Source organism: Frankliniella occidentalis, unplaced genomic scaffold (assembly GCF_000697945.3).
Source record: "Frankliniella occidentalis isolate FOCC.00 unplaced genomic scaffold, Focc_3.1 Scaffold73, whole genome shotgun sequence".
Taxonomy (NCBI): Eukaryota; Metazoa; Arthropoda; class Insecta; order Thysanoptera; family Thripidae; genus Frankliniella; species Frankliniella occidentalis.
Window position 1 is genome coordinate 1,025,363 of NW_026267203.1, and position 14,371 is coordinate 1,039,733.

A 14,371-nucleotide genomic window follows, 5' to 3' on the forward strand; every position below is an offset into this window, starting at 1 on the left:
CGCTAAAGGCCAACACGCATGTTCGCAATAGGCGGCAGAGTATAGCTGCATAATTTGAGCATCCAGATACGTCTATGTGTCTCAGCGTTTGTCTGTCCAGAGGCCAACACCAAGCACGCGAAGCCCTTTTAAGCCACATTGAATAATGTGGACTTGACGGATTTTTTTGAGCGCTCTACCTGGTCCTGACGGTGTATCGTATCCAGCTCGTGCGGGCGATGCGCGGCGCGGGGGTGGTGGTGGGGCTGAGGGGTGGGCTCACACAGGGGAGGGGGCGCGGTGCACAGTGGTGGGCACCCCGGCTGCTGCTGCTGCTGCTGCGGGCGACTCGCTTGCGCTGCTACTCACTTTCACAGGAAGAGATGGGTTGGGGGATCGTCTCGCCCTAAGCTACACTCACTGACTGACTGGCAGAGTGGGGGGCAACGGCCACCTCTATGTACTGGCCATCGGAGGCGGCACCCTCCCTCGCGCCCCCGCCCCGCCCCCCGCCCCCGCGGGGCGGCCACCAGGCTCCGTAATCTCTCAGCCTGGGGACTCAAAGGTCGGGGCCTGCCTCCGCGCTGCCCCCGCGGCCCGCCGCCGCCCGCCCCGCCGCCGGGCCCACCGCTGTGCATCGCTCGCCCCCCCGCGGGAGTAGGGTGGGGGGGACGCGCTCGGCGTTCGGCTCGGCTATCAGCACGCCTCCATGCTGACTCTGATTCCTTTCAACTTATCGCCGCCATGAGCCCCCCCCCCCTCCCCCCACCCCTGCGCCCCCTGCCACGCCTGGCGAGCTGCAGTACCATTGTACTCCTCGCGGTACTCCTAAGGCGGGTGAAAGTAAGCCTACGAGTGAGAGTAAGGATGTCTTACCACCACCCCCAGCAGGCCCTCGGGGTGTGGACCTCGGTGCGGACTCGGCACAGCATTTTTCTTCGAACCACTTATTCGAACTACCCCCAGCTGGCACCGCCTGCTCCTCCACCCCCTCCTGACACTGACCGTTTCCCAACGTCCACCATTGGGTGAGTAACTCTTTGCGGCTCCACTACTTCAGGCCAGCCATCTCGTTGTAATTATGTTTTCATTTTCGTGGAGAAGTTAAAATTCAATAAAAAAATTAAGTGCTTAGGTAGTTGTTTCAAAGTGTGAACGTCTAACGTCTGTTTATCACACCCTCCTCCGCAATCGCTCCGACCTACCGAACCGGGCGGGTCGACGGGTTCAAACTATCATCATCCACTCAGAGATATCAGCCAATAATAATCATCAACGCCCCGTAAGCTCTTAAACTTTTCCAAGGTGCCGAGGAATAAAAAGAGACGTGATCGAGAGCCCACAGGTGCGAGGCCGAGCGGGAGTAGCCCTCCCCCGCCATTTCCCTGCCCCGCCCGCCCCGTAGCAGCCACTCGACCCGTCCTTATCGAAGAGTTCTCGCCTCGATTCCACCTGCCCGGGCAGAGTCCGCCGCCCGCCGCCGCTCCGCCCGCCTCCGGCCGCGTGGCTGACCCCCTCGCCCTCTCGGTCCCCTGCTCGGTGGACTAAACGCGCGGTGGACCCCCTTCCCCTCCCGCGGGGACCAGAGCGCTGCCGGCCACGGCGGGGTCTGAAGTGACCCACAACACCGCCGCGGGGTGTCGCGGCGGGGCGGACTGAGTCACACGCACGGCTGCCGGCGTGAGTCAGTTGAGCTCTTTGGAGCCACATCCAAAGGGCGAGGTGCGGTGCGGAGGAGGCTCACCATATCACTGGGCGCGACTGCGCGACCAGACCAAACGCTCAAAGCCGTAACGTCAACGGTGTCGTGTCGACAGCTCAAAATGACTCCAAACCCTCAAAACTCGTTCGAAAACTGCCGGGGAAAACGTCAACGTGACGGTATTATTGTGGCCTCATATCGTGACTTTGGTGATGGTTGACGAAAGCCTCCAGGCAAGAAAAAAGGGCGCCCTGCACGCACGGTGTTGGCCGCGGGTTGTAGCGGAGGGGCCCTTCTCTATAAATTCAAGCGTACACAAATTTTTCTAGGTTCCTCTTGATTTTTTCCCATTTTTTTTATTTGTTTCATATTTGTTTATTTTCTCTGATTTTTTTTTTTTGGAGGGTGTAGGTACTTACACCGTTTGTTTTGAGTAAAATACCCCTCGGTGGTAGGTAGGTGCCGTACTTGCAGCAGCTCCGCGCAGGAGGCGCGCGCAGAGCCTGCCCTCTGCGCCGCTGCTCGCGGTGGCTAGAGCCAAGGCTGCTGGAGCCTGCTGCTGGAGGCCGCCGGCCGCCTGGAGGGTAGGCTGCCCGCGGGCTCGCCTGTCCGGCGCGTTGCCTATCCAGCCGGGGGCTCTATGCGGTCCAGCATCTCGCAGCTCTCGCTGCCTCCTCTGCGGCCAGAAGTCCCGGCGCTTCAACTTCAACTTCACCCATCCTAATGAAAAAAGAAACGACACAAAAGAAAAATTAAATCGGGACTCTTAATTTGGTGTGACGACGGGCGGTGGTGGGCGGCGCGTGGCCCTTTCCAATCGACGAGATAGAGTTTAATAAATAGAAATAAAAACGACAACAAATAAAAAACAAAAACAATATTCCATGGCACCTCACGACGACGACAAAAATGCTTATCGCCAAACGGCCTATAACACCCGGGCTAGGGCCGGACCGCGCATAAACACTTCACGAGGGTCAAGTGGCGCTCCTTCGCTCAGGACCGACAGCCCGACGAGCTGTAATCTGCAGGGTTATCTCTCCCTTCGGTAGCGACGGGCGGCTATTTGCTTTCCATCGTGTTCGGCCACCCCGCCGCGGTGGCTTCAAGTTCTTGGACGTGCCCCACGCTCTCTCTCTCTCTCGCTCTCCCTACGAGCGAAATTAGATCAGGATGTTGTTCGGACAGCGGTTGTCTGGCTAATTTTTGTCTCATCTCTAAAAGAATTTTAAATACGGTACCGGTGGTATCGGGGAACACGCCCGAGTGTAGCGGATTTGCCCATACCCTCATCCTGGAAGGCGTCATATTGCCCCCGCATGCACTTGTGGAGTATACTCCGCTCACAATACTTTCCTACATGTGCCTTTCCCGGTACCTAGTGAGAACGCGAAGTCAGAACGGGGTGAAAACGGTGTCTTTGCAGGTCACTTTGACGGCCAAGTCCGTACCTGAGGACAAGATTTTGACTTTTAAGATCAAAATGACACCATGTTGACGCAATTTTAAAGTAATTTGGGCTATGCTGTTCTCCTTGGGTTCCTCCTAAACACTTGATATCCAAATTATTTGAAAGTGCGCGCGGGGTGCAAGTTTACCAACTCTTTCACTTGGAAAGCTGAAAATTCCCAAGCACCACAAAACTTACGTTTTTATTTAGCATTTAAAACCATTTCTCGTTCAGATCAGGACCTAAACATGCAGGGCCATTCAATCCGTTGACATCGGATTCTCTTTTCTCCGACCGACCTGAGGAACAGGAACTGATGTTCTGTTACCATGTTGCCAAGTTGATTTGTGTTTTGTTTTCCTGTCATACCAGGACAATGTTGCCAGAGTTGAGCGAAAACATTCATAACATGTCAAGTGCAATGTTGTGGTTGTGTACTCTTTGTGCGTAAACAGATCTTTTCTATTTATTGATGTGTTTCGTGTGCTTGACAACGATGGCATGCTAATATATTCATGTTGCATGGGCTTACCTTTGCCTGCTTTGACGTACGCGTACTGTTCTTATCGAACGTCACACGCTGGCTTTGTTTTGGCTTCTGGATGTGTTCTGTTTATTTTTAAACCTCTGAACAGATCTCATTTAAAATGAGGAGTTCTGAGGAAACGTGCTATGTTGTGAGGAAAAATCACATGGCATGCAAGGTCAACAGAAAAGAACATAGCCAAAATTTGAGGTTAGGAACTCTTGTATATGTTGAGTATGCAATCAAAGACGAGATAGTAGCCGTGCGAATTGACAATAGCGAAAGACTTTATGGACCCTTTGATGAACATTTGTGGGAGTGTCCGATGGGGAACATCGTACCTTTCAACAATGCCTTGAAGCCATTTATTTTGGCTGTATCATCACCAACTGAGCGGGTTGCACTTGCTCTAGATGAAGATCTTTGTGAGACATTGGTTGCAATTGAAGTTGGCAGCTTGGTTTACTTACTGCCAAAGAAGTCCCCTACTGGTGCCAGTACCAATGGAATGCAGCATTTGAAAGAAGCAATTGTGAAGTACAAAGGACCTGTCCATCAGATGGGATTTGGAATTTACTTTGGACTTGAATTATTGGTATAGTAGTATTTTCTCTTATCAATCTGTTCATTACTTGTCATTGCCTAAGTTACTGTACTGAATTATTTTTTTTTATCTACATGTGAGCAGATGTGAGTGTTCTTCATGTTAGTTATAGATACTAATCCAATGGGAAGTAAAATTTTAGGCTATCTGACTGGCAACATTCTAGATCAGAAACAGCTGTATGGTGTTTTTATTTATTTTAGCACATTTAAAAAAAACTGTTTTCATTTTTTTATTCATGACTTTTTTAGTGCCTATAATTTTTTTTTTTATGTCATTCTATGTCATGCTTTTACTGACTGGATTTTTAACAGATCAAGTTTTTATGCAATATTAGCCATATATCCCTTTTGCACAATCATCTTACTAACTCAATTCATGTTCCTTATATCTCATTCTTACTTTTTGACCTTTGTGTTCTAGGATGCAGAACCAGGAGATTCTGATGCTTGCGATGGATCTTACTCAGGGTCCTCGCGCTATTTTTCATGCCCTCCTGGAAGGGGTGTTTTTGTGGCTGTAAACAGGTTAAGACCAATATCTGATTTGGTCTCTTCACCTCTCACCCCAGCACACTTTAATAGCAATTCAACATCAACACAGGTATGGGACAATAAATTTTCCATCAAATGAAGGTGGTGTGTAACTTGTAAGTTTTCTTAAAGCTTTGTGTTTTAATATGTTTTCAGCAGAACCAGTTTCCTTTTCGATCATGTGTGGTCCAAGAAGTCAGAGCAAAATTTGAAAGCATGTCACATGGAACTCAAGTATCCCCCTGTGTTGAACGTACTGAAAAATTGATCGGTATGTTATGCTATGTGCATCCTCCTAATTGATATACTTTTCATAAAATTAGATTTAACATTTTATTTGCTTACTTTTATTTTTTTTAAGATCTCAGCCCAAATAGGAGTCCTATACAAATGGATGAGCAGCCTCTCAGAGTAGGAGAGAGAGTTGTTTGGTTCAGAGATTCAGGACAGGAACATGGGGTCGTGCGATGGTTGGGAAATCTTGACCCTGAGAAAAGCGACTTACATGCTGGAGTTGAATTTGTAAGTTCCTACTATTATCAAATTTAAAATCTAAATGGTGTACTGGCAATGTCCCCCATCTAATTGTTTCTTTTGTTAAAACAAGGACAATCCAATTGGTAAAACAAGTGGAACTTATAAGGGAAGAAGATTATTTGAAGCTAAAAAGAATCATGCATCATTTTTACCAGTTTTGGGTTTGGTAAGAGCAGATGATTTGTATGACAATTCTTCCTCTATTGGTGAGTGTGAAAATAAATGTTAGTAGTGTACATGAATGATGAATCTGGTAAATCTTAGCTCATATGTCTAATTTTCAATATTTTGTTTAGACTTACTTAAAAAGAAAAAGAAGCCTTCTGACATTGTTTCAAAAGGTATCAGCTCATCAAATTCAATTAGCAGTGGTGTTCTTAGACCTGACCAACTGTATACACCATCAAAGAATGGTGTTCCAGACACCAAATGGACCTCCGATCAAGATTCTACTGATAGCACTGTGAATACAAATGGTGTTCTGTTGAGCCCATTAAGCTCTGAGCCTTCAAAATCTTTCTTTAAAAATGATACTGTGCATTATAAAGACAAAAGAGAAAGCTACTATAAAGATACAGATGGAAACAATCATGCATTAAGTAGCTTATCATCTAGCTTAAAGTCAACTGAAAAACTTAATGTGAAGATCAATGACTCATTCGGTGTCTTAAATGATCTTGTTGATACCAATGGAACCAAACACAGAAATACAGCACGGCCACCAAAAGTTAACAATGGAGAGAATGAAAGCATACGTTCAGACTTTGAGTGGGTGGGTGGTAAATCACAAGCTTGGGCAAGTAGAACTAAACAAGAATCTAGCCCAAGCTCAAATGACCGTCTGGGGAAAGTGAATGCCTGCAAAGATCAATCTAGTCAACGAACTCAGCATGACACAAACGGTATGTATGTCACTTGATGTATTCATTGACCTGGGGCAGGCCTAGTAGATGCTTTGTGTCCTTGTCTCCTGTCCCACTCCCCCACAAGCGCCAGTTCCGTGGTCCTGCACCTTCCTCCTTCCCACAGTGTCTGGTGCTCAGTCTGGTGCCAAGCTATAAATAGTCCACCCGCGGCCCGCGCCGCACGCCGTCCCGCACGGGCCCCTGAGCGGACCAGTCTCTTTAGTGTGGACTTCCTGCTTCCTCTGAGCTGCTTCAGTTGTACAGAACCCCATTTTATATCGTTTCTATTTGACATCTGTTTGAGTGCTTGAATTTCTTGTGGACTGTTCAGAAGTGTTTCCTCCTCACATTCTCTGAGTCTCTGAGCACTCAAAGTTAAAGTGTTGCCTAGTTGTTTTGCAGCTTGGCTCAGTGTTGAAGTGTGAAGGAAAGAATGCTGCTTTAGACTGGAGTATATAATTTCTCCTCTAATTTATCATGGAGATGGCACTAAACAATATCCCACTATTTGTGCTGACCGGTGATTGGTACAGAGATGAGGAGGAATATCAAGCCTGGCGCAGAGAATGTGAGGCAGAAGCAAACTTAAAAAAGAAAAAGGAATCATCTTACTCATCACTGCAGTCATCTTCCCAGCTATCATTGCAACAGTCGCCATTAACGCACTCACCAGTATACCGCCAAAGTGGTGGGTTTGTTAGCTGTACTAATATCCACTTGTTTCAAATTAAAAAATTGATTAACACTTCGCAAGACTAAAAGGTTTTCTGTAACCATTGTGAAATTTAAAAAATTTCCACATTCCGTTTTACAAAAGTATTATGAGGGCTGAAGTAGCAGACAACCACATTAAAGGAAAAAGAAGCAGTGATTACTCACTCAGCATGTCTTAATGCATGTTTTGTCTCAATAAGTTCTCCAAATTTTACATAAATCTTGTAACAAATGTATTGGTTTTGTGTTTTGTAGATATTGACCCGGATACTCTTCATCGTCAAAGTCCAGATGATCCAATTCTTGGCGGTGCCGAGGGTTACTATGATACACCTGAATTTCATGAATTTCAAGAGCTGCAGGATGTTCCAGAACCTGCTATTCAGTCAGATTTAGGAGTAGGGTCTGTTGTTGAAGTTCCAGTTCATGGAGAACCCATGTATGGAGTTATTCGCTGGATTGGTACCATACCTGATGACAAGAAGGCCCGCAAAGTCGCAGGAATTGAAATGGTTTGTTAGTCTTAATTACTTACTCTCTCTTACCAATAATTTCTTAAACTAAAATCAAAAATATTTTTTTGCCAGGAGGAGGAACGAGCAGGCTTCACAGATGGAACTTTCCGCAATCATCGTTACTTTACATGTAATCCTCAACGAGCTCTATTTGTCAATATAAACCAGTGTCAGAAAGACAGCCGTTTCCAGGAGCCTGCACCAAGTACATGCACTGATACAAAAAGTAAAAGTAAGTTCACTACACCACACCACTATTACTTTATCCAAGTAACATTCTATTAAAAATGCTTTTCTTCTGTTTGTTCCAATTTTCAGCCTTTGGACAGGTAGATTGTCCTGTCATTCCTGGCATAGTGAGACCAGTAGCTGTGAGTGGAGATCTCCAAAGCAAATGTGGAAAATTTCATGGTATTCAAGGTCATCACAATTCTTGCTATCTTGATGCCACCCTATTCAGTATGTTTACTTTCACAAGGTAATATGGAAAGCTACCCATTATTTTCAGATATTTTTTTCTACAGATATATTTCTCATCTGGTGTAATTAAATTTTCCTGTTTTTACAGTGTATTTGACAGCTTATTATATCGACCACCAACTGATAAGGACTGTGTCCAGTATGAAGAAGTTCAAAGAGTGTTACGTGAGGAAATTGTGAATCCATTACGTGCCAAACTTTTTGTTCGTGCTGATAGAGTAATGAAATTGAGAACACTCTTAGAGAACCACAGCTCAGTTACTGGCCTCACAAGTGAAGAGAAAGGTTGTTTTCCTGTTGAGATTATAATGAGCTCTTGAAATTTTTTCTTTTCTTTTATGTAATCTCTAAATTGTTCATTTCAGATCCAGAGGAGTTTTTAAATTCTCTTGTGGCCCAGATCCTGCGGGCAGAACCTTATCTAAAACTGAGTTCCGGACAGGAAGCATATCATTACCAACTCTTTGTTGAAAAAGATGAACAGCTTAAACTTCCATCTGTTCAAAAACTTTTTGAACAAAGCTTCTTTGCTAGTGATATAAAATTAAAAGAGGTGAAACAAGATTTTTTATTCTATTTTTTAAAATTTTAAGTTGATGTTGTTAGGTTTAAAAATCTGAACACAATTACTTAATATTATTTTAGGTCCCATCCTGCCTCATCATTCAAATGCCAAGGTTCGGAAAGTCCTTTAAAATGTATCCTAGAATACTTCCATCTCAAGTTCTAGATGTTACAGATGTAATAGAAGACTGTAAGTTATTGTAGTTACAAATATACACTACTCTTTGCAACAATTTTTACTTACTCTCCTTCTAATAATGCTGTTACAGCTCCTCGCCAGTGTACTGTTTGTGGGAAACTTGCAGAATATGAATGTAAAGAATGCATGGATTATTTTGATGTAGGTCTTGACAATATCGCTTACTGTGAGGTCTGCCTTAGGAGAGTGAGTTTATCCATTCTTGAATTCTTATTGTAGTACTGCACCTTCTCATCTATTCTATGGTATCGTATCCTACTCACTATTTGCTCTTGAATTGCAGGCACATTCTCATCAGAGACGTAGTAACCACGTGTGGCGGCGGCTCAGTGTACCAATGGACTTTAAATCTTTACAAGAAGCCTGTTCCACAATACCACGTCTTTACATGGAACTATTTGCTGTTGTCTGTATTGAAACATCACATTATGTAGCCTTTGTTAAGTGTGGGAGTGGATTGGATGCTCCCTGGTGCTTTTTTGACTCCATGGCGGATCGGAAGGGTAACTATTTGCTTTACTACAACTTCTGAAACAGTTTTTTATGTTAAAATTTGCAAACCAATTTATGTCCTGTTTTAGGAGAACAGAATGGATACAACATTCCTGAAATGGTGCCATGCCCTGACCTGCCTTACTGGCTTTCTGACAAAGGTGCCCAGTCTCTGATGGATGTGAGGGACAACCGGCAGCTACCTGAACATGCTAAGCGATTGTTGTGTGATGCATATATGTGTATGTATCAGAGTTCAGATGTTATGATGTACAGATGAGGAAGACTAATGACCATACTCTTTTAATAATAATAACTAATGTAAGTGAAATAATTTATTTTAGTTAGAGCTTTAAAGTTTACGTCTTTCAATCCATGAGAGCTGTGAGTTCATTTAATACAAATGCTTTTTATATATTTCTTTCTTACATGTGATAATAAGATATGTACTCTTTATCTGAGTTGTTTGTTAGAATGTGATTGTGCAAGAGAATTTCAGTCTGAGGCTGTTGTGACTAGAAAATGGTCATATTACATATTTATTAGATTTTTAAATGTTTGTTCTGAGAGATAGAAAGATTTTATTGTCGTGAAAATTCTACTTATCTTCTGAGAGTAGGGTGTTTGTCTCCTGCTTACTAGTTTTTGTTTACAATTCCTTCAGTTTGCGTTTGTTCAACTAAAATTTCACTATGTGCTCATTTTTATCAATGGACACACATCACACTTTATGATAATGGTAAGCACCCTTGTAATTTGTTCCTCTCCTGTCTTGAGGTAACTGGTTGTTATTTGTTAAATAAACAAAGGTCTGTTTTGTTTACTATATGTTCCCTTCTTTTTGCCTCATGTATTGTGCGCAGCCAGTCAAGAGGCTTATCACCAACCTGTTTCCAAATATATGTAGCCACCCAGTACAGTGTTAGATTGAGGAAGTTGGATGCATTTCAAGAATTGCAGTGCTCACATTTCAACGATATAATTGGAAGATTGGACAAAACATATTTACATGGAGGGAGACAAAAGTGCCTATAAACTAGACTATAATAGCACTTTTGGTCAAAGTCAACAAGATAAACATACAGACATGTATGAACTAGTTATTAATGTGAAAATAATAAACAGCATTTTGTATTTAACCACACAGTTAATAGAATATTCAATATCAAGAATTTTTTAAAATCTACCATTTATAAAATATGAAGTGAATTTACTGCACTTCCTATAACATGAATATAAGGCACTGTTCTAAAAATATATAACGCAAGCTGAAAATAACAGTTGTGCATCATATTTATTGCCAGGAAATGCAGTAATTTCAAATCTTGTAATAATCACTTCATGCCATAGCCAGACTCATCCACCATAACTTGAAATTTATAAATTTGTCAGTGACTGTACAATAAACTATGTAAATAGAATCAAGACTTAACTTCGTGAACAAATATAAGTATGTCACAAATTCTTAAATAACTAGAGGTGAGAATAGGAGAAAAGCTACCAAAAAGATAAAGTGGCTACATAGAGAAACCAACAACAAATATCATATTCATACAGTATTAGTGCTTTTACATACTCAGAAAATTGAGACTTGCTCAGAGTTACAGATCAATAGATATTTTTCAAATATTCCCACAAAGTATTGGTTTCAATCAAGTGCACATTTGAATAGTTTTCTTTTCCCCTCTTCTGATCTACCTAAAGGAAATGTCTATGCAGCAGATCCTGTAAAATATACCAACAAAGTACAAGAAGGGAGTCCACAAGCCAATTTTATCTCAAGTAGCCAGCCAGCCGCTTGCTGTGTAAAATCTTTTCATAGACCATATCACCGAGAAATAATATATTTTATCACGAATTTCTTGAAATCAAGACTAGCATCTGTTTTAGGATCTTCATATTGCAAACAAATATAGATCTGCAGAAATATTAAAAATAAATGAACTTTGACCAAAGTTAAATACTGCAAATACCAATGGAAATAATGAATGTCACATATATATTCCATTGTCATAGAAAACAGAAATAAAAAGGGTCCCTGACAGGGCATAAAGGCATGCAAAGAAAAAAGGAAAGAATGGCAAGAATGTCAGGTTTTAACTAATGCTAACAAAATAGGTAGGTAATAACCATATATAGGGAGTGATGCTGTAAACAGCTATCAGCTGATAATGATGACTACTGTTAAAAGAAAATGAGTTAACTCTACTGTAAAATTGAAAAAAAAGTCAAATGATGAGAACTACTAACTTATGATAAACGAAATCACTACGAACATAGATAGTTAAAGTTATAAAATAAAAACCAGATCCGGTCAGTCTCCACTTAAGTACAAACATACATACATACATTTCATAGCCCCTACTCTTCTATGAGATCGACTACAGGCCAAAAAGCAGTTTCATAAAGAACAGTGTTCTGAATCGCTACACATACATCGTTCCTGACTGAAACAATCCATACCATGGCAAACATGAGAGCCATGCCAAAGATAATTAACTGATAAACATGATTTTAATTTGGAAACTTGAGTTGATTAAACCAGCAGAGGTGGTGTTTATATTTTTTCAAACAGTTGCATTTACTAGTGCAAGTGGGTTTAAGCTTTTAAGTGCCAAGTGACATTGAACAAAGTAATTTAGTAACCCTCCTCATCTTCATCCATGGCAAAATCACTGCCCACACCAGAATCAAAGGTGTACATGGGGCTGAAAAAAAAATATACAAAATAATCAATCAATCAATGAAAATGAGAGCAGAATAAGGTTGGTGGATAGTTACTCACTTGATAGCTCTACAAGTGAAGAACACAATCCGCTTCATGTTCTTGTTGTATAAGAAGTAGTTGAAGGACCAAAGACAACCATCCTCACCAAAAGGATCTGAAGCCAGGTCTGGGTTGTAGCTAGAAATGTAATAAAACAATACTTAAGTTTCCTATGCAACAAGGTACAAGACTACAGACCTGTTGTACGTCACTATTAAATACCTGTAAATATCGCAGTCACCCATAGATATTTCATCTTCAACTGCAGCCCACAGCTGAGCTCTTATTGCTCGATACTGTTCTCCAGCAGTGGCACTCAGGTTGCTGTCCACTGCATTCATGACATGCTGAAATATTGAAATAACGAAGTAAAAATAAGGAAAATAGAGAAAAGATAGAAATTAGAATAAATCGAAAGAATCACTGAACTTGACTTACAAGAAGACTTGGCTCTTTGCTGAACTCGTGACTTTTGGCATCAGAAAAGTCATAATCAGGCTGAAATGCTGAATTGAGGGTTGCAATCAAGTAGAAGAGAGTTTTTCTACTAATAGTATCACAAAGAGGCCCTTCCTCATCTCCTGAAACACTGCGACTGGGGAAATAGACATAGATAGAGATATAGACATGCATCTAGTAAATACAACACAGTAAATGAAATGTTGGGAGATATCTAACCTGTAGAAACTGTGTGGAGATACTCCAACTCCAATAGATGCTTGAGGTGGTGAAAGCGCTTGAAGATCCTGGGGACTTGTTCCTTGTTCAGAATTGAATCGCTTGTAAAGTTGTTTGTCATTTCCAGCCATTTTGCAGGAATAACTTTCGATCCTTGACAAGAGACAATAAATAAAGTGATGGGGTTCAAATCGATAACATTAAGAATGTCTGATTTCACTACCTACCTTCCCACAATTTTGCTGTCGCCAGTTTTAATGCACAGATTGCTATTGATAGCCTCAAATCTAGAACTTTCCAAGAGCTTCATGGTGATTGCTTGAGAATAGAGATGCAGAGAGGCACAAAGGGAAACTCAACACTTCAGCACAATGGGACGATTTTAGAACTAGAATATACGAAGGACTTAAAATATTGTTTTTAATGGTGCCAAAAGTGGTAATTGCTTGGCAAAAGAGTTTCTGGGCATAATTTTTGATTGCAGGAAAATTCCTTTTCTCCTGGAGTGGAGGAGGTTGAAGGTTGAGACAGCGTCTTGGATGGACTGAAGAGCGACGACGTTTTCGGAGCTTTTCTGCGAGTACATCACAGAATGGATAGCAAGTGGACGACCAGATTCCGCCCGAGAGCAGAAAATACAACTTGACTACTCCGAAATATGAGTCCAGAGGTGCAGTTAAGACCCGAATAGTATGTTTACAAACAAAGCCACTGACGCCCTCGGTCAACGGAAGACCCTTTCAGAGAAAAGGTCAGAAATACGAGCGCCAACCAACAACACGGGCCGGAGAACTCAGTCCGGCTAAAGCGCTCTCGAACACTAGAGAGAAGAAACACGCACTTCTATATCTGCTAATGGTCGATAAACTCTAAACTTCTTTGACACTGACAGAAATAATCTCGTCTACCACATTCAGTTGTCTTCACCCGACACAAAATGGAGGTCAACCAAAAAAAGAAAACGCGAATCACCACCGTCCTTGTCGCGAATATGAGAAATTCAGCAGAGCGCTTAGCAACCCTTGCGCGTCCCTCCCCTGTGCCGTTCCGCGAGTTGGGCGGGGAATGCACCATGGCGGGTTGCCTAAGTACACCGGAAAACCATATAGGCGTGTGAATGTCGCACACTTGTAGGTGTGCCAACGTCATTCGTACACAGGAAGGCACAAGTGTGTGAATTTTAAAAGGAACATCAACATTAACACATTTTTTTATATTTCCTGAAGTGTACGGATGGGCATCCCAGAATTCACGCACTTGTTTCCCGCGAACGCTATTGGCCATTCACGCCGGTCTAGTCGTAATAGTTACACTTCAAGGTTACACATCCAAAAATTATACTTGATGAATTATACCGCCAATGTACCACCTGAGAGCTACCCGGCCAACGGAGATGAGCCGTGTTCCAATTCTACTTGAACTTCAGGTCGGCCCGGAGGCCTAACACAAACACCAAACGGAGGGCGACAAATCCTCCCGAGCCTGGAGTCGAACCACCAGCCAGTGGGCGGGTGCTTTACCGACTGTCTTGAACGAAAGAGTTATAACTCTTCCGTTCAAGCCGGGCCTTATGGTGGACAGACGGCTGTCACCGTTGCTGAAGGCGAAACAATGCCAAGTCTGTAACAAATATTTTGTTCACGCAACGTATACATGTTTGTGCGTTTTGAGGTACGGGAAGGTAATCCATATACCTTAATTTGTGCGTCTTGAAGTTGGGGGGGGG

General features: G+C 42.6%; 3 protein-coding genes across 6 annotated transcripts in view; 1 reads left to right on the forward strand and 2 right to left on the reverse strand.

Annotated features, from left to right (window-relative positions):
• Nucleotides 1-499, reverse strand: part of LOC113208641 (retinaldehyde-binding protein 1) — a 15,830-nt gene extending 15,331 nt beyond the window's left edge. The window contains exon 1 of one of the 2 annotated variants that reach the window (XM_052268644.1): nt 349-499. The gene's annotated coding sequence lies outside the window, so the exon portion shown is untranslated. Of the gene's footprint in view, nt 1-179; nt 323-348 lie in introns of those variants that run through there. The other variant, XM_052268645.1, reaches the window with a different exon arrangement.
• Nucleotides 500-3,409: 2,910 nt separating this feature from the next.
• LOC113208618 (ubiquitin carboxyl-terminal hydrolase CYLD) lies at nt 3,410-10,023 on the forward strand. Of its 3 annotated transcripts, none has more exons than XM_026425693.2 (15): nt 3,410-4,252; nt 4,685-4,864; nt 4,951-5,065; nt 5,156-5,316; nt 5,402-5,537; nt 5,628-6,233; nt 7,206-7,462; nt 7,538-7,697; nt 7,784-7,943; nt 8,034-8,230; nt 8,311-8,498; nt 8,591-8,699; nt 8,779-8,894; nt 8,992-9,211; nt 9,290-10,023. In XM_026425693.2, the coding sequence occupies exons 1-15, from the start codon at nt 3,779-3,781 to the stop codon at nt 9,478-9,480; spliced, it is 3,270 nt and encodes a 1,089-aa protein (XP_026281478.1). In that variant the 5' UTR covers nt 3,410-3,778; the 3' UTR covers nt 9,481-10,023. The 3 variants fall into 3 exon arrangements, with proteins under 3 accessions (XP_026281478.1, XP_026281479.1, XP_052124576.1); XM_026425694.2 differs by having other exon boundaries at nt 4,954-5,065; XM_052268616.1 differs by having other exon boundaries at nt 3,410-3,574.
• A 140-nt stretch (nt 10,024-10,163) lies between these two features.
• LOC113208619 (repressor of RNA polymerase III transcription MAF1 homolog) lies at nt 10,164-13,605 on the reverse strand. The gene is made up of 6 exons (XM_026425695.2): nt 12,873-13,605; nt 12,646-12,798; nt 12,406-12,562; nt 12,190-12,314; nt 11,986-12,105; nt 10,164-11,908 (listed from the first exon to the last, which is right to left on the reverse strand). Exons 1-6 carry the CDS (start codon nt 12,953-12,955, stop codon nt 11,839-11,841), a joined length of 708 nt encoding a protein of 235 aa, XP_026281480.1. The 5' UTR covers nt 12,956-13,605; the 3' UTR covers nt 10,164-11,838.
• Nucleotides 13,606-14,371: the final 766 nt, after the last annotated feature.

Coding starts and splice junctions, on each gene's coding strand:
- LOC113208618 (XM_026425693.2), top strand. CDS start 3,779: ATGAGGAGTTCTGAGGAAACGTGCTATGTTGTGAGGAAAAATCACATG. Junction 4,865..4,950: donor GCAATTCAACATCAACACAG/GTATGGGACAAT, acceptor ATATGTTTTCAG/CAGAACCAGTTTCCTTTTCG. Junction 8,895..8,991: donor GTGAGGTCTGCCTTAGGAGA/GTGAGTTTATCC, acceptor CTTGAATTGCAG/GCACATTCTCATCAGAGACG.
- LOC113208619 (XM_026425695.2), bottom strand. CDS start 12,955: ATGAAGCTCTTGGAAAGTTCTAGATTTGAGGCTATCAATAGCAATCTG. Junction 12,563..12,645: donor TCTCCACACAGTTTCTACAG/GTTAGATATCTC, acceptor CTATTTCCCCAG/TCGCAGTGTTTCAGGAGATG. Junction 12,106..12,189: donor GGTGACTGCGATATTTACAG/GTATTTAATAGT, acceptor TTACATTTCTAG/CTACAACCCAGACCTGGCTT.